This window comes from Haliotis asinina, chromosome 2 (genome assembly GCF_037392515.1).
Source record: "Haliotis asinina isolate JCU_RB_2024 chromosome 2, JCU_Hal_asi_v2, whole genome shotgun sequence".
NCBI classification, from domain to species: Eukaryota; Metazoa; Mollusca; class Gastropoda; order Lepetellida; family Haliotidae; genus Haliotis; species Haliotis asinina.
The window spans coordinates 20,735,972-20,763,632 of NC_090281.1; the positions used below are offsets into that span (position 1 = coordinate 20,735,972).

At 40.8% G+C, this 27,661-nt stretch overlaps 1 protein-coding gene across 1 annotated transcript; it reads right to left on the bottom strand.

Annotated features, from left to right (window-relative positions):
• LOC137271629 (uncharacterized) lies at positions 1–27,007 on the bottom strand. The gene is made up of 4 exons (XM_067804067.1): positions 26,720–27,007; positions 4,491–4,593; positions 2,982–3,638; positions 1–227 (listed from the first exon to the last, which is right to left on the bottom strand). The coding sequence occupies exons 1-4, from the start codon at positions 27,005–27,007 to the stop codon at positions 1–3; spliced, it is 1,275 nt and encodes a 424-aa protein (XP_067660168.1).
• Between the last annotated feature and the right edge of the window lie 654 nt (positions 27,008–27,661).

Genomic DNA, 27,661 nt, shown 5'->3' on the forward strand with positions numbered 1-27,661 from the left:
TCATCCTGGTCTGTCCCAGCAGCTCTTCTGTAGCTCTTCCACTGAGATCTGTCTCAGTAATTCCTCCTCTTCTCCACTCATCCGCCCTGGTCTGTCCCGGTAGCTCCTCTGTAGCTCCTCCGCTCTGGTCTGCTCCGGTAGGTTCTCCACTCTGGTCTGTCCTGGTAGTTCCTCTGTAGCTCCTTTACTCTTGTCTGTTCTGGTCACTCCTCTGTAACTCCTCGACTCTGGTTTGTCCCGGTAGTTCTTCTGCGACTCCTTCACTCACGTCTAAAGTGTGGACGGCTGTGGGTTCGCAAGCAACTTCTAACTTGGGTGTTGCTCCTAGTGCTGCTCCTTATCCGGCCTCGGGTTTGTAAACTGTTGCCACCACTTTTGATAAGTATTCATTTGTATATCTTGTATGGGCAATGGGACATCGAGGCATAATGACCTCCTCAAATATGGACCGGCAAGTCAAGTAGGTAATCCCACAAAGATATGTTCAAATGCATCGGCAAAGTAAAGGGACTGATGCGATCAGATAGGGACAAGTCTGTGAATCATGAGAGGATGAAGACGTGTAAATCTGAAGAAGATATCTCCTCAAAACGACTGCAGTATAGGCTTATGTGGCCTAAATCCTCTGCATTAAAGGTACACCACAGTCAAGAAATCCATGCATGAAAGAAAGAGGAAGTGTAAATACGTCAAACGCAGATGGACCGAAAAGAGATCCAACCACTAACCAGCAAAACAGCATGAAAAAGAGCATTAGTTCAAATGGAAGAAACTTGGTCAACAGTAAACCATGGGGACTTGCATTACTTTTGCTACCTTCATGGACCCAATCTGAATTAACATCATCCTCGCAGCTGCAGGTGATTGTGCTGCGTTTAAGCCAACATCATAACAACAAATATGCTACGATTAAAAGTATGATAGCGCTTAACTGACCCTGAGTTGTGGGGACTTACTTACCCTCTCAGGAGGACAATAATTTACAATACTTTAAACAACCACTAACAATCTATCTTGATTATCTGAACTACCATAACTTTATCTACTTACAAACCATGTACACATGCACGAAAGTTAAGCGCCGCTGTTTTCATATCGTCTTGATTTCACCACTGAAGATCAGAAATACAAACTACTCGTAGATGATCATTGAATGAAGCTACATAAAAATAACTGAAGCGCGCGTAAAATCAATTTAATGACAGTAACTATAAGTAGTTACATGTAACCCCTTCACCTTCGTCGGCCTGGTGGCCGTCCGATAGAGCGTCTGCCTTCTGAGCTGTGATTTACGGTTCCAGTCTCGCTTAGAATGAACATTTCTGTAGTGAGTTTAAACTTGAGCGATAATTTTCAGTTGATTTCAAATACTCATGTATCATTTGAATGTTGATGTTCATTAAATGTTAGAAAAAGTAAAAACTGGGAAGCGGTCTTACTAACGAAAAGTAAAACTTGTCCCTCCAAAACAAAAAAAAAACTTCAATTGTGGCTATTCTGGGAAAAGAAGAGATGATCTAATATATAGTGAGAAGCTCACGTCAGGTTTATATTTATTATTAATACCTACTTGTTTGTCCTCCTTTTTCTACATCAGAGCACGCGTACGGGTATAGGAACTAGTTGTAGCTTTATAATCTGAATGTGGAATGATAAGTGGTGTTACAGAGATGTCGTGTGCTGCCTTGGCAGGAAAATCGGCCACTGTGTTACCTGAAATGCCAGGGTGGCTGGGCAGTCATCAAAAGACGATGTCGAACTGGCCAATAGCAAGATCATTATATTGTTAAAAGCGGATGTTTACATCGTGGAGGTTTTGTAAGGTTACATAATGAACAGAGAATCGAATGGCGTGAGATAAAATGTCGCAGAATCGGATTAAACAATGCTTTTGAAAAAAGTAGCAATACATATAATTGGATATGGCCAAACACAGACTCAGTCATGGTTGCGGTGCTATTAATTTTCATGGGTTCATTTACCAGAAGCGAATGCTTGACGTCACTGTATGTCTTGCGTAGTTCTTCAGTTGTGAGTACCAGTATCAGTGGACGATCGGGGCCTAGATTTGGTGCAGAATGTCGTGCTTGACAATGCATATCAAATCGTGCTTGCGGCGGTAGGATCTAGACTAGAGTAGTTATCAGTGAGAGATAAGAAGTTCATTATGCATGTGTACAGATGCCACCTGTATTCTACGGTAGACGTCTTCCAATTACATTGCTGATGGTTTATTGAATAATTTATATTTGTCATGAGTTACGAATCAGTACATAATCATATGGAAACGATTATTGGACACAATTTGCACGTATCCACGTTCGTTCCTGTTGACATCCCTCGATAATCAACGTACATATTTTAATATGACATTTATATTGGTTGGATAGTGGTTTCTTGTTTTACTCCGCGCTCACCACTGTCAAGTCTGGATCAGATAATCCAGTGAGTTAAGATGTGATCATCGATCTACGCAATTCGGCTACGATGGCATATTTCAACCACGTGAGCAAGACTGAGCATCCTTTCCTGTTACTTGCCTCTTATGACAAGCATGGGTTACTGAAGATCAGTTCTAACCCGGATCTTCGTAGGCAGATATTTAAGTTCACATACTCACGTGTGAAATCAAATTCGAAAGACTGAGTGTGGAAAGTATAAATGTAAAAAGTGATTCAAAATGGCGTGTTTACAGACGATTGCAGATAAGGTTGTGGTTGGAACAGCGTTATGACGCAATGGTACACTGTGCAGCTTATGTCGCGTTGAAAGAACATCATCTGGAGTTGAACAGTTTCTCTGTACTGACTCATGTGAATCATTATAACCAGGGAGACATTAAAGTTAGCACACGGATGAATACTTTAAAGAATGATTAACTTTATTAAATGCACGTGCCTACAATGTAAACATGAATTCGCAAAGAACAGAATGAAAGTATAAATCCAGGTAGGACGGTAGCCTTTAAGAAGATCACTAACCACCTGGAAGACCACTGAGGAGAAAGAGATAGATTTTGGTGACAGCTTCTCCATCAATACCATCCTGCCAGAACACATCAGTTTTGTCCCCTCCCCATAATGTGTCAGTTGGCTTCAGGTGTCCGGTTGGATTGCACTTTGGGGGGTTGGCGTGCCAGAAGCCAGACTTTGTCAACCCAACTGCTCCGGATGAGTGGTCCACATCTAGGGTACTGAAGAGCGTGGCGTTCGCAAGACATCCTGCTGGAAGTTGCACCCATTGTGTGTTAGGGACACTGTATGAAAAGGTCATCTTGTAGTCGTCTACTTCCGGCCCAACAAGGAAGTCAATGTAGAACCGTTGTGCGAGTTTATTAAATATGTCAATGCCTGGTGTCCAAAGTTCAGCAACAAGGTCTTGTCGTCTGCCACTAGTTATATAATGTACATTGTCATTACCCAGCCAGTGGTCACCCGAGAGACTGCCGAAACCTGTTTTGTAGTCCTGCCACGTTCTGGTGAAGTTCTCTGTTCCTGAAGACTGCTTCATGAGTAACGTCCTTCCCCCATATTGCATATCACAATGGACCTTGATCGGTTTGGGGGCACCGTTCGGTTGGCAAAGGAAGTTAGCGTTTTGGTTCACATAGTAACTGTAGAAATTCCCCTCGGTGCAGTCTGCAACATACAAAGTAAAGAGTGTTGGTATAACAGACACTTCTACTGCTGCTCCAACTGCTGCTTCTACTGCTCCTCCCGCTGCTGTGTGTTCACAACGCATCATCCTCAGATTGTTTGGGAAAACTTTCCACGTTTTTAACCGTAGAATACGCCTCTTGTAATATATGGCTAGATTTCCTAAATTGTTAACGGCTAAAGCGATGGTGTATATCCCGCTAGTGTCCATGCAGGAAGCAAGTGTACTGTAAGTCCCCATGGTCTTTGGTATGGTGATCTACCTTCAGTTGTCGGCAATAATATATAGCTTGTTTTTGCCTTCCTTTGTCATACATAGGTGAGCGAGTGAGTTACTATTTAACGTCACATCGGCAATATTTCAGCCATATCGTGGCGAGAACATGTTTCATGTTGAAAAGAAATATGTGTATATTTTACAACACCTGTCGTCAAAGGACAGTAAAACAACTAGGATATCACAGTTACGAATATATCTTGTATGGAAAGTTAAAACAAGTAGCAGTATTTGGTCAAAACAAAATAAAGTACGGACAATAGATCACCAACAACTCAAGGCAGATCACCATACTAATGACCATGTCATCAATAGGTAATTGTTTTAGACCTCATTGCCAGTTTTAAATCCGAATCTGTGCTAATCCAGCTGTTTTACTGTTTTTTGTTGACAGGCTGTATAATATTTATGTATTAATGATGTCTTAAAACTTGTTTTATTCACTATATGGCTGAAGTATTGCCAGTGTGATATTAAATTTTAACTGACTCACAGCGCATATGCTAGAGGAAGACTGTCTTGAAGCTTGACCCAGTTTGACTTGACCTTCGACATACCTTGCATGAGTCTCTCGCAATAATCACCGACGTAGCCACCGTAACAGATGCAGGTCCTCCTTGAAACATCATAGTCACCACCGTGAAAACAAGGGTTGTTCATCTGTGAATGACAAAACACCTTTAATATTCGATGTTTGAAGGTCAAAACTATGTGACACGTGAAGGTCCGGGGTAGAACAGACCTTCAGCAACCCATGCTTGCCATGAAAGGCGACTAAGCTTGTCGGAGGAGGCGACTAACGGGATCGGGTGGTCAGGTTCGCTGACTTGGTTGACACATGTCATCGGTTCCCAATTGCGCAGATCGATGTTCATGTTGTTGATCACTGGATTGTCTGGTCTGGTGTAAAACTAAACTTACTCACTCAAAACTATGTACTGCAACGCCACCGAAGAATTACATTACGATCTATTAAGATATTGACAGAGCAACGTCTCCAAGAAACGCTGAATCTAAGAATCAGTGGGCATCTTTGGGTTTGACATCACGTACCCGTCAAAGGCGTGAGATTAGTTGTACACCGCCTTTGGCAATATCACGGAGGGAACACCCAGAAATGGGTTTCATACTTGTGCCCATTTGAGGAATCGAAAACGGGTCTTCAGTGTAGTGTGACGAGCGGAAGCCTTAACCACTAGGCTACCCAAAGGAAAGAAAATCCAAGAGTATGTATTTGTAAATGGTATGTGTGGCACTATATTGTTTGTGACAGTGTTCAGTGCTATATATATCATAGCTCACATCTAAAACCATCCTAAGGAAATTAACTTAATGATTTTGATAGCAGTGTAGTGAGGGTTATGATTCGGTGTTCTCACAAATCTGGTGAGGCTGTACCTTCCAGAAAACTGAAGAAGATGACCACGATATCCATGTCCCCAAGTACATACCATGCGCGTTATTGTTTAAATATGGATATCGCTTCAAGTAACTGATAAACCAAAACTTGACACTGTGTAAAAGAGGCGATAATACAAAAATGAGAGCTCGGTATCTGAGGAAGATGACAGTAGAAGGACATGAAATCGTGTGGCTTGATGAAGCGTGGGTAAATACTATGTTCTTATCGGTGGCAGCACCCAGATGCAGAAACACTAGAAGAATACCTCTTGGAGAAGGAGAGATACTCTAACTATTCATGCTGGCTCTCACTTGGTGTATCTTCCTGGACGTGATGTCGTTTTCAGAGCCAAATCCAAGTATAAACGGGAATACCACAGTGAACTAAGCTCTGCAGTGTTCACTGAATATGTGACTGGACAACTGATTCCAGCACTGGTTGACCATTCTGTGATGACGTTATCAGCTGCATTGACCCCAAGGATAAGTGTCCAAACTCTGCTCCCAGAAGGGGATATATATTGCTTGACTTGACAAACATGGCATCGAACATCTATGCAAATCAACAATAGCACAGCTGTACAGGATTATTCTTACACAAAATCAGCTATCTGTTTATGCACAAAAGAACAACTCGATTTTCTTAGCCGTCGTAAAACGTAATATGATCCACGAAATTTGTAACGTCCCAGCTTAATTGGGGAAAGATTGTGTTGATCACGTTTTTGCAAGTGGAAGACCAATACTGGCAAAAGAATGATTTGCAAACTGAAACTGTCACCCCATTGGTCATAAATCTACCAATGAAGTTGTGGGCGAGGTGGGTGACCCGGCTAAAGCGCTAGGCTAGTGATCCAGCGAGGGTGAGATTCTGGATCGAGCACAGCTGTGACCGGGTGTAAAAAAGTCACCTTTGTGTTTAGACTCTTTCCGTGTTGTCACAACCAGTGGTGCACAGTACACAAACCTTAAAAGAACCCACGAATCCGTTGGTATATGACCAGATGGTGGCCACATGAACACGTCCATATACCTAGCGGCGGGTACAGCAACATGTAGTGAACTTGGACAAAGTACTGTGACTATCTGTCCCAGTCCTACCAGCTGTGAATTGGGTACCTCGTGAGGATGAGAGAGTCACAATAAACTAGCTGCGCCTTGTGGCCTCAAGAGTTGTATACTACCCAGGGAGTTGAGATTGATTACACGATGTGACGTTGAGACGGGCGTCCAATGATCGAGGGAAACAAATACCAGTGCCATAAGCAACTAACAGTTGCATGCATATGTGCACTATATAATTATACTTTTTGAATAATAAGTCTCAATATGAAGATTGATATGTTCTCTTAACATGGCAAGTCTGTACTTCCTCACATTTGCAGTGTTGTGATGTTTGATGACCACCGTAAGTACTTGACTTTACTTTTTCAAGTAAATAAAATGAATAATTTAAAACGTCTGCCTAAAATAAAAAATAGTTTGGTGATACAGTCAATTCTCAACATGTCCTTATACAATCATGACGATACCCAACCTGCACGTGCCACACACATTGTGGCATTTGTGGCTATTCCAGTACTAGCCAGTACTTCCTAGGGAAGATGGTTTTGTTTTCAGAAACTTTATATGATAGTTTCTTAAGTAAAATCTTCAATAGTTGACATACGTTTTTGACATTTAACACTTTAAAAGGTCGTCATTTATCACTGTTGACTGAGTCAATTGAAGCTGGATACCTTTAGTTTTTGAAACGTAACTTGCAAAAACCGTTTTCAAAAAGTCAGTTTGACGGACAATAGTTACATCCGTCCTTACGAAACCAAGAGACAATTTCCATGGATATATAACGAGTAAAGCGACTCAGGTTTCTGTTTTTCTGGGTTGTTGTTTTAGATGCAATGCTAAAACATTTTCGAAATTAATGTAAATTTCATCATACAGGAACACTAGTCCTCTTGCGTTTTATGTATTTTGAAAAGACCGACGTGGGTAAAAAATGTAATTACCGTTATGTCTTTGATGTAAATAGGGCATGCTTTTGTTCATCAGGGCATATATTTGCCTTTGTGTCACGTGTAGCTTTGAACATTATTAATCCAAACCCTGCAAGAACAATGTCAACATAGACGTTTTAATGTCAGACTGATTTTGCCGTTTCCATATCTATCTGAATACAATGCTGTTGTTTACTGAATCCGTAATGGACACAAAAAGTCAAATGAAGTCATGTTGTTCTCTGTCAGGATAAATAGTAGTCTGTTAAAAAAGACAGCAAATACTATCTATGCTTTAATATGTACTGAAAAGCCATCTCATGGGATACTGCAGGCAACGTTTATTTTAAAACTTGGGGATATGTAATTCAAGTCAGTTATGCCCCACCATCCTTACTGTTTACTGTATTCATACGCGACAGCTTTGGTGCTGTAATTAGGAAAGTCGAAATAAGGTATTGGGGGTTACTTAAGATTGGGGTATACTAGTATGAATGTGATTATATCTTTCAATAAGGGTAAAATATCCTTTGTTTACACTGACTTGTGTTTGGAAAGATATTCGTCGTGCATATATATGCACGTATTGCAAGAGGCAAAAGGTGGTATTTATTAAACTCCACCTTAGGTCTTTTTTCAACCTCAGATTCATGTATATGTCAGAGGTCATGTCCTTTAACAAGACTGCAAGATACAGACCAATTTAAGACGGACAAATTTAACTTTCTAGCTGTCGTCTTTTCCGTTTGTGATGAAGAGTTAATGCAAGACCAAAACCTGCATTTAGCATTTGCTATTTCTATAAAAGTTTCACAGAGTTAAATAGAAGATATAAATATGAACGCATACTTTTAAGCGAAATTCATTTTTCCGAAACTTGTTGGTTTTATTTGCTGTTCAGTGTCGCCCAGAACGAATTACTCGTGCATTAAACTGGACATAACAGATAGTGTGTTTGACACACTTTATATACAACTAACTGAAAACCCTTCGCCATATTACGTCACTTCCGGTTCGCCGAAGGGCTCTGGCGACAGAGTTACGTAACCATCCTGTGGTTTCGTTGGCGGGCGAGAGGGAAGCAGGCGTCTTTTGGGCAACTTTAAAAAAATTTTTTTAAAAGAATGAATTTGGTGTTTTGCTACCAGTCATTCATATGTAATGATTAGAAGAGTGCATACAAACAACAAGTTTATTCGTTCTAACAATCCCGTGGTTTATCTTTCTCAGATGTATGGTTCCATGATCCTTAGTATGGTGATCTACCTTCAGTTGTTGACAATCTATGGCCCATTTTTATATTTTATTGTCCTCTATAGGTAAACTGTTTTTCGATTCAATTATGAGTCATAAATCGACTTCTATGGTAATTACTAGTGGTTTTACTGTTCTTCGTCAACAGGGTTTTAGTTTCTTATATTCATTCATTCTACAATGTCATTATTACTTGTTCTCGTCACGATATGGCTGCAGTATTCCCGATGTGACGAAAAATATTAACTCACTCACTCACTCAGATGTATGGTTGAAATAAGAGGAAGAATCCCAATAATTGGCAGGGCACTATCGGACCTTGTTAAAGATGGCAGTTGCTGAAGCCATTTGATAAAGAATAGATGGAGCTCTCTCCGGTTAAGGTGGACAAAACTTCTAATGTAAGGCTACCCAAAAAAAGTGCACGTAACAAGTTTTATTCACATTTGAAAAAAAGATTTTGACCCCATCATGCATTTGTCCAATATACGAATGAGCGTCTGTAAGAACGAGAGTGACTGAATCCACAACTTATTAACACGTGCTGAACTACCCAAGCTGTATATCTGAGAGAAAAAAATGAAAATGTGTTCCTCCCTCGTCACTATTTTTTAAATCAAGAATTTAAAAGTCCTATCGGCCTCATAACTTTTGAAAAGAAAAACAGCAAACTCTTTTTTCATTTTATGCAGCCAAAGTGAAATGTTTACTGGGAACAACAGATAACCCAAGTGCGAATATCAAGACGGCTACGTACACAGGCAATACCCTAGTTTCACGTTTGAATAAGAATCTTTATGTGTCCACTAAACTGCATCAGGACCTAGTGCACAATCTCAGGCGACGCTTCGACGATGTCGTCTCATGCCAACCGAGAAATGTTTTTTGAGGAGAGCTAATAAAACCAAACCTGCTGTGCCTACCAGTTTCAAGCAGAGGGAAAGCAATCGCAGGTACACAGAGAGGTCGAGAAAAGAAGGTTGAGGAAAGCAGCTTTATACCCCCAAGTAAACACAAGCACAAGCGAAGGACAAGTCTCAGCAATATGATCCTAAGCATTAAACAGACATAACAGATTTCACTGCTGGTGACTGATATCACTTCACATAAAACAATTTGAATGTATAATGACTTTATTGACTCAACTTACAGAATCAAAAACTGTACAGAAATCAACATTTTAGAGAAAGCTATCATCACTCAAGACAACATTTAAAAGTGGTAATTGATATGTCCAAGTGAATGCAAAGGTTAGTTTCCTTCAAATATACCTGTGAGACAAAGAGAAAACAACAGAATCATTCTAAATCTCGAAAACTTCAATGTGTTCATTGAGTAACAGGATTTTGAGATGGAAAGTTTGCGGACAGTCTTAAATGTGTTCAAACCACAATTGACTTGACTAATGCATATTACTCGGTATATGTGTATGAAAAAAGTGGGAAGTATCTCCAGTTTACATGGACTAGACAAATATTTCAGTTTACCTACATTCCGATGGTTTGACAGGGGCAGTAAGGATATTTCCAAAACTTCTAAAACCGCTCATCGCCAACAGAAACTTGGAAATATTGATGTGTAATCTGATTCTCAGTCAAAGCTCAAACAAAAGTGTGTGCATTGCCAGGTTTCAAAATTTATACATAGGAATCTTGCCTTGAGCCATTTATATATGTACCGTCTTGGGTTCGTTTTCGAAGACTTGTCGAATCAGCCTCTCACATGCCTAAACATACCTGTCGCCTAATTATCATCGCACCTAGCAATACCCTAATGGGCATGTTGTCAACGTTGTTATGCTTCCCAAATGTACTTCAAAATAATCGATTTAGTTATCCTTTTTTCAAGATAAACATGTCATATTTTCCAAGCCGCCTTTAGTTTTACGCCGCAATCAGCAATATTCCACCCATAAGGCGGCGGTTTGTAAATAGTCGAGTCTGGACCAGATTCCAGTGGTCAACAGCACGAACACCGATCTACGCAATTGTGTTAGTTGATGCTCACGCTGTTGCTCACTGGATCGACTGGGCAGCGTTTCCTGGAAGAAGTGCCATGTTAGGGCTGCGTGTAGATGGGGCAAGGGCCCTGAGCTGATATGAGCCTTACCAGTCTGGCTGTGTCAGGATCACCAGAACCCTCTCTGCTGTATACTATTTTATACTGCATACGCCTACATAGTAATAGTCCGATTCTGCGACATATAACGCAATGCCAGTTACGGTCGTTTTTCTGTTAATTGCTGCTATGTGTCACGTTACGAGATCTCCAGTTCTTGTAGGAATATTCAGAACAAATCGTTACTTTGTTTTTTGGTATGAGTTTCATTGAGACATTATATGTACTTTTGTTTGTTTTGGTGGGTTTGTTTAATTTACATAAGTACGTTGTCAAGTTTTCTTTTTCATCAGTTTGAAGTTACTGTACCATGTTTCAAAAGAATTATTTAGAAAATTACTTGTTTCGACAAACATCAGACACCACCAGACGCCGCCACCAACACACCCCATCCACGGAAAGACTATGACTTGTCTTTGCCCATCACTTGAAGATACCCATGTGGCATAGAGATCACTCCAAAATACCAAATAACATGTAAAAGTAGACGTCGAAAATGTCTCGCTGTATTGTCCTTTTGTTGTCATTATGGGAACACGAATAATGCATTGAAGGATGGGCATTGTGTCTGAAGTGGATTTATGGTTGAGTTGTACATGTGTTGAAAAGCCACTTAACATTATACTAACTTATATACATGTATCCAGACATGTATTCGGCTTGGTAAAATGGGCGATGGCCTTAGTCATACTTTAAATACATCAATATAGACTACTTTGATTTTGATGTGTTATATTGCGGCTCTAACTATTCAAGATGGTGAGCGTAGGCAAATCACATTGCACGCACCACGCGCCGAAGAACGCTTGTAAATCTTGAAATATGAAACACTTTAAATGTAGACAAGTATGTATTATTTGTTGTCAACCATAACAGCCGTCATCATATATTGTTTGACAAGTCGGGGAAAGGACACGCTGTGATGTTTACAATACCCTTCTTCTGAACCAGTTGTAAGGAATATGGTATTGAGAATGGTACTCTTATCCATACAGTAAATTCCATATTGTACTTCCCAACTCCTAAAATGATGTAGAAGAAGATTTTAAATTGAGAGACCGCGATTGAGTAAACAACAAACGTGCTTCAGGGTCTAAAGGTTGTGGCAAAGAAACATCATTTCCGTTTCTTTATGTTTGTTCAGTGGCCTATCCTCCAACACTCAGATCACTTGGATAGACTAGGATGAGTTGGAACGCTCTGGATTAGTTCCACAAAGGATGCTTATAGTTAGATACTATGCATCTACAATGCCTTTGAAGAATCCAATATGCGTATATAGAGGGGTCTAGGACTTTAAAACCTTAAAGATCTTGAAATATAGCATCAATATGCAAAAGGAGAGATGCATATGTAAGTCCTTATGCAATGAGTATACTTTAACAATGAATATCTTGTCCGTGGACGCACGCACAAGTTTTATAGACATTAAACTTTCCAAACTGTACAAACAACACGTCACAATCTAATTCTGGAAACCCCATAGTCGTGAAACAACTGTCTTCATTGTTGCCAGTTTTTGTCAAAGGAGTATTTGATATACAATGAAATCAGTCTATTACGGAATGGCCTAGCATCGATTCATTTGTCCGGATTGGAGAACAAGTATTACCGTTTCTAAGCCGAAGTTTCAGAACAAATCAGCAAGAATAAAAAAACAACAAAAAAAACAGAAAGGAAAAAAGGAAACAACAAAGAGCCTGTAGAAGGTGGTCGAATATAACAGCCATATTAGTACGATTAGTAATGCGTTTAATTTGCTGTCTAAGGAGAGTAAAACAACTAGGACCCAACTTGATTTACACCACCGCTTCAGCTTGCGACTGTATGAAGTTTAGCTGAAATTTCAACTGACAAAATGACAAAATTATTGCGTTTAAACATTGGTAAACAGCATCACATGAAACTGAGGCACTTTGATACAAAGTGAAATACCCATTCCTATCTTATAATGAAACACAATGTCAGGACAATCCATTAACGTATGTTTATTTTTCGATAAATGTACTTGAAACATCCACCTTCACAAAGATTTGTTTTCGGTAAGTGTGAAGCAGCCTGTAAAGCATCAAATGATGAGTTATGTGTACCTGGATTATAAGCACCTCTTTCAAAACCTCTTAAAACACATATACCGTATTAAGGAGCAACCAACCAATCTGGATTCATAAGAAGACTTCCGGTTCAACTCGAATGGCGACAGATAGGTAAATCTATCATCTCTCGAAATCCGCCAAAATCATTAACAATCACAATGTCAGGGCAACGAAAATGGACGAGAAGGGGTAGGACCGATGACAGATAACAAAGAAACAACACCAACGGGCAAGAAGGATGAATATCTTTAAAAATCGAACGAAACCGTCACATCACAAAGCAGATAACGATGACAACTGATATGGAGGTAGGCGGGTGTGCTTATCATGATGTCTCAATGACTCAAACGCCATTGCTGACACATAAGATGGATACAATCAGTTATGAACTAGCAAAAAATCGAGACTTGACTGACAGTTTTATTAAAAACTTCGACATGATTTCGACAGGAGTTCGCCGACTTTAAGCATGAGATGGAAACATTGCTGTTAACGCTAGAACCATGAACCCCGTGAACCAGACTTTGTAAGTGTACGGTATTCTTGATGATGAGCAAACCGAAGCAGCTGGTAAAAATCTGTCCAACTATGTGGGCCGACACAGTTCACTGGATGTTGTCAACATTCACCGCCAACCACAACACAACACAAATGAACGTACCAAGAATTCACCCAAACCTATAGTGATTATATACATACACATGTCAGACAGACATGGTTAAGTGTGTTTTACAAATACTGCACTGTTACAATAGGTTAAAAAACAATCCGCACTGATCTTCCAGTCCCTCCAAGCTCCGAACTGAACACCAGGTTCAAACCCGAATTTATGACACAGGAATTCACGTGAGACTTGAATATAGAAAGGACATTAACTTTCCATGGAAACTATCGGACTTGACGATAACATTCATTTGTAATCAAAATTGGTTAGTGTGTGCATTTCTTTTTGAACCTGAATGTGCTCGCATTTCACTCGGATTTACAACGCTACTGCAGTATATAGACAAACTGAACGTGTTAGTTTATTGCCCAACATACCAAGGTCTAACCCTGTCCCATTATTCGTCGATCAGATACTCATTTACAGTAAGATTCCGGCTGAAGAGAGACACCGTGAACATTTCCTTTCCCACTGACCATATGGGCTGGTTTGTAAGTAAAACACCCGTGACCGTAAAACATGGATGTTTTTGTGTTAAGGTGGAGGCGACCCTTTTTGTTTTTTGTTTTTGTACTGAAGTGACGCTTTAGGCAGCTAAACGTTACTTATGGACTGTGAATATGTAAGTAATATTCTGTGTGATTGGCTTTTATATTATAAGACATGATGTAAACATTATGGCAAAATATAGTTTGACAATGATTGAGCAAGATGATGAGTGTCCCGGTATGTACTTGACATCTGAACATTCGGCACTGTGTTTTATAAAAATACATTGATTAATGAGGGCGGTTTCGATCTGGAACAAACAGAAGCATTCATGTTCCGTAGTTCCTTTAGTTTTGCTTGTTCTCATTTGATATCAACTACCATTTTCCATTGGACAAAACCAGCGTGCTATCAGCCATTAGGCACCCTTGGCGAGCCACCACCTTGTGGTGGGTGCTGGGTAACGCTAAGAGCTCGCCAACCCCCGTGTGGTCAGCAAGGTCGATAGCACCCCAATATTGCTGGTCGCAAGGAGCGTCCGAATTGGACAACCCGTTTGCCATGGGTTGCGTCCCGTGTCGGTGGAGGTGGAGGATCCTGGTGGTTAAGGGCAACTGGGCCTTTAACCATGTTCCGTTTGCTAACACACCACTTTGGCCCTTACTTCACCCAGACGGGTGGTTGAATGAGCCCGATTCAACCAATCGGCTGGTCATGCCAAGCCCTGTGCAGGGATGTTATACAAACGCACAAAACTTTTATTTGGAATTGTTGAACTTATAGTCTTGGCACCCTTATTCATAGAACAAGATATGACTTGACTTTGATATGTTTATAATGAATTTTGCCTAGAGTCCTATGCCCAGAGGTCGGTGGCTCATGGGGCAATCTGGTAGAATCATTAATCTCTTAATTTTTCTGCTGGAGTATATCACCTGGGTATCCTTGGTGCTGCAGGCTGGAGATCCGTTCTAATTGAATGTAACAGAAAACAGCTAACTACCAACCTTTTATTTACGGATATGTTTGTTGGAGTTCCTGTGATAGTCTCTGCCCATAGAACAAAAAATACCAGTAAAGGTATACCCAGAGACAGGGATCGATTGTTGGCTGATATGTCTGACTTAGACATTGCTTCTGAAATGAAAGATCAGGGAGTAATATTTGTCAAGCGTTTCACTACCCGAAGAAATAATGAAACCATTCAGACAAATACCTACCTCTTTGCTTTCTCTTCACCGACTCCCCCAAAGTCAGTCAAGGCTGGTTACAGCAATATGTCCATTGACATCTATATTCCAAATCCTCTAAGATGTTTTAGATGTCTAAAATATGGACACGGTGTTAAAAACTGTACAAAACCAATAACATGTGGCCACTGTAGTGAAACTACCCATGTTACAGGAGACTAGTACAAGTACTAGTAACATTAAGAAGAGCACAAACTGTACAGGAAATCATTCTTCCTTCTCAAAAGACTGCCCCATTTGGAAAAAAAAACAAATGTAAATTACTAAAATCAAATTTACCCAAAATATACTGTTGAAAATAAGTAGGGGATGTTGAAATATGATTTTGAATAACATCGTGGAAAATGGTGACAAATATGAAGTTTCATCTTTATTTTGTGTGCTGATGTTTTAAGCCCACATACCCATTCATTTCAGCTCATATCACCTGTGCAGGTCACATGACAGTGTGTTGCACGTGGTAGGGGTGCAACTGGTGATTTTACACTTTACATTAGTATGCATTACTTGAGTAATGTGACCCCAAGAAAATATCCGATGACTTTAAACGATTGTTTGTCGTCTTTACAACACATTATTGTCTTTGTTTATATTTTGCGACACAATGCGACGTCTGCAGCGGGCGGAACGTCTAAGGGCCGTTGGCATGTTACAGATCGGAACAAAACAGAGAAGAGTCGCCCAAACTCTAAATGTTTCCCAATCTGTCATCAGTAGATTGTGGGCACGGTATCGTCGAACCCAAAATGTCGATGATCTTCCTCGTTCCGGTCGCCCAAGGTCAACAACTGTGGCACAAGACAGACTTGTCAGAACTTGTGCTCTTCGGAATCGAACCAAAACAGCTCGTCAGATCGCCTCCCATCTTGAAACTGCAGCTGGAATTCGAGTCTCGGGTCAGACGATTCGAAACAGATTACATGCACCTGGGACTAGGGCTCGTCGACCGCACGTTACGACAGTATTGACGGCCAGACACATCAGAGACAGACGTCAATGGTGTGAACGACATCGCCACTGGGGAAATCGTCGATGGGCAAGGGTTATGTTCTCTGATGAGTCGAGGTTCACTATAGACTTCCAGGATAGGCGTTCTCAGGTCTGGCGCTGACAGGATGAGCGTTATGCTAAACCCAACGTTCCTCAACATGACCGATTTGGTGATGGTTCTGTTATGGTGTGGTGGAATCACTGTGAATGGCAGATCAACACTTCACATCGTCCAAAGGAGAGTCACAGGCCAGTATCGTGACAACATCCTTGACGCCATTGTTATCCCCTTTGCGCGCCAAGCTGACAACGCCCGAGCACATTGTGCCAGAATAGTCACCGACTACATGCAGAGGCAAAACGTCGTTACCCTGCCCTGGTCGGCTCACAGCCCCGACCTTTCCCCCATAGAACACGTTTGGGACATGTTCGGGAGACATGTGAGATAGCGTCAACGTCAACCAGCTACGGTTCAAGAACTGGGCGCAGCGCTGCAAGAGGAATGGAATGCCATACCCCAATTCATGCTTGGTCGGCTGATAAGGAGTATGCCAAGGACGATTCATTCTTGTTTGGCCAATCGCGGAGGTTTCACATGTTATTGACTTAACTGTAAAAAACGTCAAATTCAGTTTATGGACCCTTCTCACCCCTTCATACCGTTTGTGGAAATGGCGCGTACATGAGACCGCTATTTACCGTGTCATCTAGTTCTAGATTTGTCTATTACTGGTCCCGACCTAATAGTAATACTAATAGTAATAACATATACTCGCCACAATTTTGGTTACTTCATTTTTTTCCGAATATCCCCTACTTATTTTGAACAGTATATTAGCTTTGTAGATGCCAAAAAATCGTTGCATCAACAGCACCAAGTGGTCCATATGCATCAGGTGCCAGGACTTCTTCGGACACCAACCCTAAGGTAAACACCGTATCAGTACCCACCTCTTCGATACATTGTCAGACCGACTTGACGTGGGTTAAAACCAACAGGCCTCGGCCACTCGCACCTGAACAGTCTACTCAGACTGTGAAATAACGTGGTTATCCTGCCTGACATTCCATCACAGCCTTCTAATCAAGATTCATCTTCATCCGGGGAACATTCATTATCTCAGTCCACCCAACAAACTGGAACCAAAGTCTAAACACTGCTCGAAATATTGATAAATCGAGAACAGAATTATTGAAAAAAGTGGCAGACCTCCAAAGGGTTCAGACAATCCAATCAAGATACATAACAAATACGTTTCACTACAGAGGACATGGAAGTGTCCATTCTCTTCCCACAGTGGTTACTTGTCATATCTTCCTACGTAACCTCTGTTCTAATACGACCCTTTCATGGTGCGAGTGTTCAAGACTCGTGATTGGAGGCAATCAGATCTAGTATTGCAATCAGCGACCTTGTTTCAAAAGTGATAATTTCCCGGTAATTTCCGGATGCATCGTGAAAACTAGAACCTCTTCCCAAGCGCGATACTCAAATGTGTCTCCCAGAACTCAGACATGTCATATTTGTTTCTCCACATTGCTTGCATTTGTCAAGTTGAATGTAGGTCGATGTAACACGTGTTCTAATTGGACAGAAAAAAGGGAGATAAATATGCTGCCACTTTTTTTGCCGCTAGGGAATTTTATGAGAACCGCGAAATATGGCCGTATTGGAACAGAGGTTCGTAGGAAGATATGACAAGCAACCTCTGTGGGAAGAGAATGGGAAGTGTCCGAAAACTCCTATCCTAGGGCACATTGCTTGTCGCCGTCGAAGAAAGTGAGGGGTAGATCCACTATCAATCCACCTGAAAGATAAGTCAACATACTACTATTCTACAGAGGGATGGTAGAGGTCTTAGGACTGATTTTAATGAACTACAGCTATTAGTCCAGGATCTAACACCATCGATATTTTGTCTGTAAGAAACGTATCTAAAACAGACGGAAAAATTTACTTTGCGTCAGTTTACAGGCTATCAGTGGTTTCCCCTGTTGGTGATAGACCCTCTGGAGGATCTTCTATACTTGCACGGAGGGATGTTATTCACAGTCCTGTTATACTCCTCTCCAAGCTGTAGCAGTGCGACTTACTCTCGGCGTTGCATTTACACATTATGCTCTCTCTATATTCCACCTTCATCTGCACTTCAACAGACTGATCTTCAATTACTCTGTGATTAACTCCATGTGTTGTTACGGGTGATCTAAACGGTCACAACCCATTTTCGGGCAGCACTAACACTAATACTAAAGGCAAAATACTTGAAGATTTTATTTCCAGTAATGATCTGTGCGTGTTTAGTAAATGACCCAAGCACATATCTGCATCTTGCAAGTGGAATTTATTCTTCTCTGGATTTGCCTCTTGCAGGTGCTATTTTACAGAATGAATTTGATCGGTGTGTTCATAATAACCTTTGTGGAAGTGATCACTTCCCAACTATCCTCTCAGAACTAACTCCATCTGCCTCTCCATCACATACAAGATGGAAGGCTCACTGGTCTTTATTCCAAACTATTTGTAAATCGAAACTGCGACCTGGCTGTTCCAGTGATATAACTGATCCCACTCAAACCTTTGCTGACGTTTTAAATGAAACAGCTGATGAGTGTATACCGAAGTCCTCTACGACTCCACATGTATGAAAACCATGGTTTAATACAGGTTGTAGACAATCTAGAAAAGCGAGAAAAAGGCAGAAAATTATTTCCGTCGTCACCCAGCTGTCAACAACTTGAGTAAATTTAATATGCTCAGTGCGAACCTTCAAACAAAACAATCGACAGTCTTGGAAAATTAATTTACGCACACCAATGCCCAAAGTATAGAACATGGTTCAAAGAATTAAAGGCAAAAGTTCCAAATCTTCAGTTCACCATCTCAAAGATGGTGATAATTTAATGACTGATAAATCCCTGATTGAAAATAAACTTGGTGAAACTCTCGCCACAAATTCATCATCGGAAAATTACGTTTAGAACCCTTCGTTAAAAATGCTAAAGTAAATAAACAACATGCAGTGTCGATTTTCTTTGATCTCGAGAAAGCTTATGACACGACCTGGAAGCTTGGTATTTTAAAGGATTTACATGACTTTGGGTTGAGAGGCCGTTTGCCTCTTTTTATATCACCGTTTTTAAAAGACAGGCAATTTCAAGTCCGAGTAGGTTCAACCCTGTCTGATCATTACAATCATGATCAGGATGTCCCACGGGGCAGTATTTTGTCCGTCACTTAATTTAGCATTAAGATCAACAGTTTATCCAAGGTTTTAAATGATTCAGTCGATAGATGATTTTAATATTTCCTGTCGTGGTGAAAATATGCGTACTACTGAACGGCAATTACAGTTGTGTTTAAATAAAATAAAGAAATGGTGTCTTGAAAACGACTTTAAATTTTCTAAGTCCAAAACAAATTGTATACATTTTTATAGAAAATATAAGCCGCCCAAGGACCCTGAACTATCTTTAAATGGCACTCCCATCAAAACTGTCAAGGAGGCCAAGTTCGTGGGTTTAAGTTTTGATTCTCATTTAACCTTCTTAACCTATATTAAATCCATTAAAGCTAAGTGCCTGGAGGCACTACATTTGTTGAAGGTGGTTTCCAACTCAAAGTGGGGAGGGGATCAAACTACCCTCTTACACGTATATCGATCACTGGTCCGTTCGAAACTCGATTATGGCTCCATCGTATATGGTGGGGCGTGTAAGAGCGACCTTAAATTTCTTGATTCTGTCCATCACCAAGGTTTAAGACTTTGTCTTGGGTCTTTCAGAACTTCACCTATTGACAGTCTTTACGTTGAGGCCGATGAACCATATCTTACACAACGTCATATAAAACTATCCTTACAACACATTACTAAATTATGCTCTAATGAATCTAGCCCTACCCGTAACTGTATGTTCAATCCACTTTATGAGGATTTGTACGACAAGAAATCTCCTCTTGTTCCTCTAGGGCACAGAATTAAACCTTTTTCTTCCGCCGGCATTGAGCTGGAAAACATAACTCCCTTCCGTCTTCTTTCTTCTCCTCATTCGCAGTTGGTTAGACCACAAGTCGACCTAACATTAACTTCATTTAAAAAGCAGAAACTAATGAATTACAATATAAACAAGAATATAATCAATTAAAAAGTAAATATAGCAATTACAAACCCTTTTTCACAGATGGTTCCAAGGACGGTAGTGCAGTAGTTTGTGCCACAGTCATTAGATCCAAGACAGAAGACTGCCAGATAACATCTATTTTTTTACAGCTGAAGCAAACGCCGTACTAACGGCTCTTAAATATATTCAAAGACACCCTAAACGTAAACAATATATAATCTATTCAGACTCTTTTTCTTGTCTTCAGACGATTAAAAATTTATCATGTAAACATCCACTTTTAATAGAAATTATTGAATTGTATAATAATGGCCAATTCGACATCGTCTTTTGTTGGTTACCCAGCCACGTTGGCATTTCTAGGAATACAATGGCCGATCTTGCTGGCAAGGCATCACTCAACAAATCTGTGACACCACTTCATATTCTTATTCTGACTACAAAGCTAGTATTAGAGCTTACACTCGCGATCTGATGCAGAAGAAGTGGGACACCCAAGTAGGTATAAATAAACTCCATGAAATAAAACCCTACATTGGTTATACGCACTTGGGTTGTCAGTCCAAATTTGAGGTCATTTTGCGACGATGTCGCATTGCTGATACAAAATGGACTCATGCATACCTGTTAAAAGGTGAGGATCCTCCGTTTTGCATCCCTAGTGATGAGAGAGTCAGGGTCAAGCATATCCTGCTTGACTGTGCTGAATTCTCCATCACAAGGGATAAATATTTCTATGTCAAAACTGTCAAGGACCATTTTGCCACTGTTAGTAGTCATGTAACCATTGGTTTTTAAAGGGAAATTGATTTCATAGTTGAATTTTGAGCAATATGTTTCTGTAGATGTATTTTAATGGTTGCTAGTTTAGTAACCAGAATTGTTAGTGGCTGTTCCCTCAAAGGGGGTTGTTATATTGTTCTCGTCACGATATGGCTGCAATATTGCCGATGTGACGTTAAATATTAACTCACTCACTCACTCTAAGGGGGTTGAAGCATTGTAAATAAAATTATTGTCCTCCTGAGAGGGTACGTAAGTCCCAAAACATTTGATGTAAATTTAAGTCTACCAAGTTTTTAATCGTGGTATTCATGTTATTTTAATTTTGGCTAGCATTTCATACATTCTCCAGCGGCAGGAGGGATGATGTAAATCGAGCTAAGGTCCATGCAGGTAGCAAAGGTACTGTAAGTCCCCATGGTCCCTAGTATCGTGGTCTACCGTCGGTAGTTGGAGATCTATAGCCTGTTTGTATATCGTTTTGTCCAGATAGTGATATTAATTTTAACCTTCCACGCTAGTTTTAATGATAATTGTGATGTTTTAGTTCTTATACTGTCCTACGTCGACTGGTTTTTATAGCAGACATATATTTCTTTTCAGTGTTAAGTGTTCTCGTCATGATATGACTGAAACATTGCCGATGTGACGTTGAATACGGAGTCACTCACTATCAGCCATTATATTTACAATATGCCAACGAAGAAAATGAATATTCTGCAATAACAGATACAAGGGGGAAATGAAAATATACTCAGACAAAAAAAGAAACTTCACAAAATGTAATTTTTAAAAATAATGAATTATGTTTCCCTGATGATACATCTATGTATCCGAAATTGAATCTCTCTCTTTCGACTCTAGAAAAACATTAACAAAACCCACTCAACCTACCCATCCATTCGTCATGCAAATGACGTTAGTGCCAAATCAGGTTCTGCACGTGCAGTCGATCACATGATCTTCGCATCAAAGTTTTCTTCATTTGCATGTGTTTCCATTGGCCTCAAGAATTGAAGAAAAAAACACACTTTTAAAGCACACTTCTAACTGTACTTTAAATGCCACGATTGTCAAATGTTCAACGTGAACGTGCCGTTGGCATGTTGCAAGCGGGAAGATTATCAGTTATTGAAGTCGCAAGAGCAATGGGATGCAGCCGTCGTACCGTGTATGGCTTGCGAGGTCGTCTACAACAAACTGGCACCACTTCTGATCGCCCAAGGTTGGGTTGTCCACGTGTGAAGTCACAAGCAGAAGACCCTCAAATCGTCCAACGTCACCTACGTGACAGATCTCTGCCGGCTACACGAACCAGGGCTGAGATGTTTAGAGGTCGACTGTCCTCACATACCATTCGAAATCGGCTGCGGGTCGCCAATCTCCATTCTCGACGTCCATTTTGTGACTTGACATTCTGTATACCCATGATTTGGAACGGCGGTGTAGCCTAATGGAACTGTTTGTGGCACTGTCAGTGTATCGAGTACGTACATCATACAGATCGCAGCGATGAAATAATAACAGTTTAACCATCTTGCCATCCCTGGTTCTTTTATAGTGTCCTGAAGAAAGAGTGTGAAGGTATCGTCGACCAATATTGACGCCGTTTCATCAACGTCAACGGTTGCTGTGGGCCCAACGTCACCTCCGATGGATCCAGAGAGACTGGAATCGAGTCGTCTATAGCGATGAATCCAGGTTTACCATCAGATTCGCGGGCGGTAGGCATAGAGTCTGGAGACGACGTCGTGAATGGTATGCCCAGTGTTGTGTACATGAAGTCGACAGATTCGGTTGCGGAAGTTGCATGGTGTGGGGTGCTTTCTTTGGGCACAACGGTGTCCGACTTCAGGTCATCCGTGGAAACCTCACAGCTGCTGCTTAGCGCGATCAGGTGCTCACCCCTGAACTCGTTCTTTTCATGGCGGCTCATTGCCCAGGTTTACAGTTCCAGCATGATAGTGCTCGGCCGCATACCGCGATGTTGACACGAAATTTCCTTCAAAACGCTGGAATCAACGTCATGGACTGGCCATCGAGGTCCCCTGACCTTAATCCAATAGAGCACGTTTGGGATGCGCTCGGGAGGAGGAACCAACCTCAGAATTTGCAGGAACTTGGCGATGCCTTGCAAGAGCAATGGACCAGCATCCCCAACCACATGTTCACAAGCATCAGGCAGTCACTGAGGAGACTGTGTTTGGCAGTGGTGAATGCTCAGGGCGGCCACGGCGGTGTAGCCTAATGGAGCTGATTGTGGTACTCTCAGTGTATCGAGTACATCACACAGATCTCAGCAATGAAATAATAACAATTTAAACATCTTACCATCTGTTGTTATTTTATAATGCCCTGAAGAAAGAATGTTAAGTTTCTTTTTTGACTCAATATATGATCATTAAATAGTAGTTGTATAAAGATAACCTTCGAAGGAAACAAAGTTTCATATTCTTGAGAAACAAAAAGGCTCAAATCTATTCAAGGTGTTCATTTTATAGCTGACCAGGAACAACTAATAACACAACCGTTGGGCTAAAGTGAATGCTACGTAAGTCGCTTTAACAGTAGTACAATGGGGACAGCAATATCATTTCACAATAATTTTCAGTTTAAGATTATTCAAGCAATAACTTACAAAGACTGACAACTTTATGTAGCGGTGGATGTGACTGTCAATGATAAGTTATATATTTTGATTAACATATACGGGCCAAATTATGATAAATCAGAATTCATAACAGAAAATAGAGGAACAGAAGAATTAAAATATTGTTGTGTGTGGTGATTGGTGATTAATCGAGATAATGACACCTAATACTATAAACACATTGATAACACTAAAGCAAGGCAGGAATTGTTACAAAGAATAGATTTCCTGGATCTGAAAGACGCATGGCGAGAACTGAATAGTTTTGAGAGAAGTTTCACCTGGAGACAACCAACACCATCAATTAGGCTATTAGACTATATTTTTTAATTTCCCGTAATGTTCACAATTCTGTACAGGAAATAATACACACACAAATATTAATTCAGATCACTAGACAGTGTCACTCACAATTACAGTTTCAGATATACTAAGAGGGAAGGGTTTTTGGAAGTTCAATAAGGGATACGGAATATGTCGAAATTATACAAAGCAGTAATAAGTGATACCCTAGGACAATATAAAGAGAAAGCATTATAGAAGATGAAAGAGTGCTTACAATAATTACTGATCTGCTGCTATGGGAATGTTACTGTTAAACATAAATAAGCATCGATACATTTTTTCATCTATACGTAACAGAAAGCATAGACTTGGAAGCAGTACTAGAAAATGAACTAAACTGTCTTGAGAGTACGGTAGGACATCAACATGTTGATAGCGAGGCAGAGTATGTAATGGAACAGTATAAATCAGTTCAAAGAGAACAAGAAATTTATACACAAAATAAGAACTGGAGGCGCCTTTTTCAGATCTAAAGCCAAATGTATCGAACATGGTGAAAAACCCTCAAACTACATCCTGCATTTAAAGCACAGAAAGAGAGAATGGAACAAAGGTTACAAAAAGTGAAATTATGCAAGAGATAAGAAAGTATTATATTAAATTATACAAAACAGAAGATTGTACACAAATCGACCTTAAACATTTATTTTCTGAAGCTTTAGTACCAAGACAAGATTAGGTTTTTGAGAGGCATTTAGAAGTCGGTTTTCTAATATAAGACAAAATGCTATGGATGTAAAATTCTTCTTTATTGTTTACACAACGTTTCTAGGTTATTCCTTACCCCTAGTGTCAAGTTGCACGAATACTAGGTACATCTAAAAGTGTAAATAGTCAAAAAAGTACCGTCAAAAAGGTGGAGGCCTGGGCGTGTTAGACCAAAATCAACGACGGCCTGACAGGTTCGTCTCGTTACATTAATGACCCTATGCAATAGGTTCAAACCAGCACTCATTAGTAGGGAATTCCGTAAACTCAATTGGCGACGAATTTCACACTCAACCGTTATATACCGGCTCTATCAAGCAAGGTGGCCTTTCAATGGTGTTACCCCCACAGCTCACTATGGGCGTCAAAGATTGGCATGGGATAGGTACCAGCTCTATCAAGCAAGGTGGCCTTTCAAGGGTGTTACCCCCACAGCTCACTATGGGCGTCAAAGATTGGCATGGGATAGGCACCATCAGGGACGGGCTTTGTGCCGCTGGCGTTACACCATGTTCTCAAATGAATCAAGGTTTTCTTTCAGAATAACAAATAGCACAAAACATTGTTGGCGCCGTAGCGGTCAGCAGTATGGCAGAGCGGCTATTACTGACCATGATCGATATGGGTGTGGTCGTGTCAGATCGTCATCGTTAATGGATCCTTGTATGTTCAGCGATTTGTGTCCTATCGTGGTCCCACTGGCTAGAATCATCGGTAGGAAGTTTGAATTCCAAGATGATAATGCCAAACCACAGGCCCAAACTGTCACAGCTTATCTCCAACGAGAGGGCATACAGACATTGGACTGGCCCTGTAAATCCCTGGACCTGTCCCCAACTGAAGATCTATGGGATATTCTCGGTCGAAGGGTGCACTCCAGGGATCCCGCACCCGTCAACCTGGTCCAGCTTGGTGTAGCTTTACAAGAGTAATGACGGGCAAATACCACGTGCAACCATCCGGAAATTAATCAACAGTATGCCATCAATGTGTCGTGAATGTGTTGCCCAACATGGTAACACGCAAGATATTGAACTTTACTCCCAGACTTTATTTAGTGGACATTCAGAGCAATTTCACATTCACTGTCATTTCATCAGTACCTGTATTTTTGTCGGTAGCATATAGGAACAAAGTAATTGCTTACTGAAAAGCATTCAAGGGAAGTCTTTAAAGTCTATGAAGAAAATTCAATGAACTGTTCTTGAGATATCTCGCTGACAATCTTAACATGCAGGTTAACTTGGTTAAATCTTCAAATGCCTCCGTGACCTTGAAAACTATATGTGAAGGTCACCAAAATCAGCTAAGCCCTGCGCCTTCCACAGATAAAGCTTCAATCTGAATATAAAGAAAATCCAGTACATGGTTCTTGGGGTATCTCGCTGACAAGCTTAACACACTGAAACCTTCAAAGTGTCGCCATGACATAGAAAATTATGTGAAGGTCACCAACATCGACTGGGTTCTGCGCCTTAAAAGGGATAAAACTAGATGTCGAATATTTAGAAAGTCCAGTAAAGAGCTCTTGAGGTATCTTGCTGACAAACCTAACACGCAACTTGACATACTGAAATCTTCAATGAAGATCTTGGCAGCGATATCTTAAGGATGTGAAAAAGATGTTTTGCAGGCATTCGTCCCATATTAATCAGACCGTGATATAACCGCAATATTATATAAAGTGACCTTAGACGATACTCAAGCACGTACTCACTAAATCGTGAAGTGGGTGAGTGAGTATGGTTTTATATCACTTTTAGCAATATTCCAGCAATATCATGGAGGGGGACTCCGGAAATGGGCTTCACACATTGTACCCATGTGAGGAATTGAAGGCGGGTTTTCAGTGTCACGAGCGAACGCTTTACCACGAGGCTACCCTACCGCCCGTATTTTGGAAAGTCAGAAAAACTTACGTCATTATAGTGCTTGTATTGTCCTTCACACACGCCGGCTTTCAGGTACTCATTGTGCAGGTAGCAGAATCGTGGCGCTGTTGTCGTTACTGAAAATGATTTACACCAGTCCTGTCCGGCACATGCCACGGCACACTCTCTCTGCGTCATCACCGTCACTGACGTTGTAGCGGTGATGTCGTCACATGTCGTAATTCTTGTGAACTCTTTTGTTAAAACTTCTGCGGAGACTCCAAAGCAGATTGTGGAGAGGAGTAGGGTACTTGATAATATTCCCTGCAGAGACATACTGAGTTTCATATCGTACATATTTCCTTAGGATACAAATAGCCGTAGTATTCAACCTTCAAACTGAAATGCAGACATGAACGTCTTTGCATGAAGACAGTCTTTGTTCACAGTCCGTCTGAGCATGTCGAGTAGTGAAGCGACGGCTAACACGCAGCGTTCCATTGATTAGTTGATGGCATGGTCGACTGTTGATAAAGGCGAAAGAAACACCTGAGTACATAAAAGTAGAGATAGAAATCTCACATCCAGATCGTTGAAATAAAACTGCATAGAAATTACCTCGCACTCAGTCGTTCATCTACTCGAAGGTGTAAAACGAATATCTTACTCTCAGACAGTCATTCATCTACACGTGTTAGACGGGCACTTGCCACTCAGTCGTGCATTTACACGTGTAGGACAGATACCTTGCAATCGGATAGTCCTTCACCTACACGTTTAAGACAGATACCTTACTCTCAGATAGTCGTTCATCCACACGCGTCAGACACATACCTTACACTCAGATAGTCGCTCATCTACACGCGTCCCGCACATACCTTCTTTCGTGCATCTACACGTGTAAGACAGATGCCTCACACTGAGGTAGCCATTCATCTACCCGTGTACAGTTTATTTTATGATAGTCGTTCATCCACACGCGTCAGACAC

Excerpts from the sequence above, each read along its gene's own strand:
- LOC137271629 (XM_067804067.1), bottom strand. The coding sequence starts at position 27,007 with ATGTCTCTGCAGGGAATATTATCAAGTACCCTACTCCTCTCCACAATC. Across the intron at positions 4,594-26,719 it reads AATACAAGCACTATAATGAC|ATGAACAACCCTTGTTTTCA; the intron begins GTAAGTTTTTCT and ends TGTCATTCACAG. Across the intron at positions 3,639-4,490 it reads TTGCGAGAGACTCATGCAAG|ACTGCACCGAGGGGAATTTC; the intron begins GTATGTCGAAGG and ends TGTATGTTGCAG.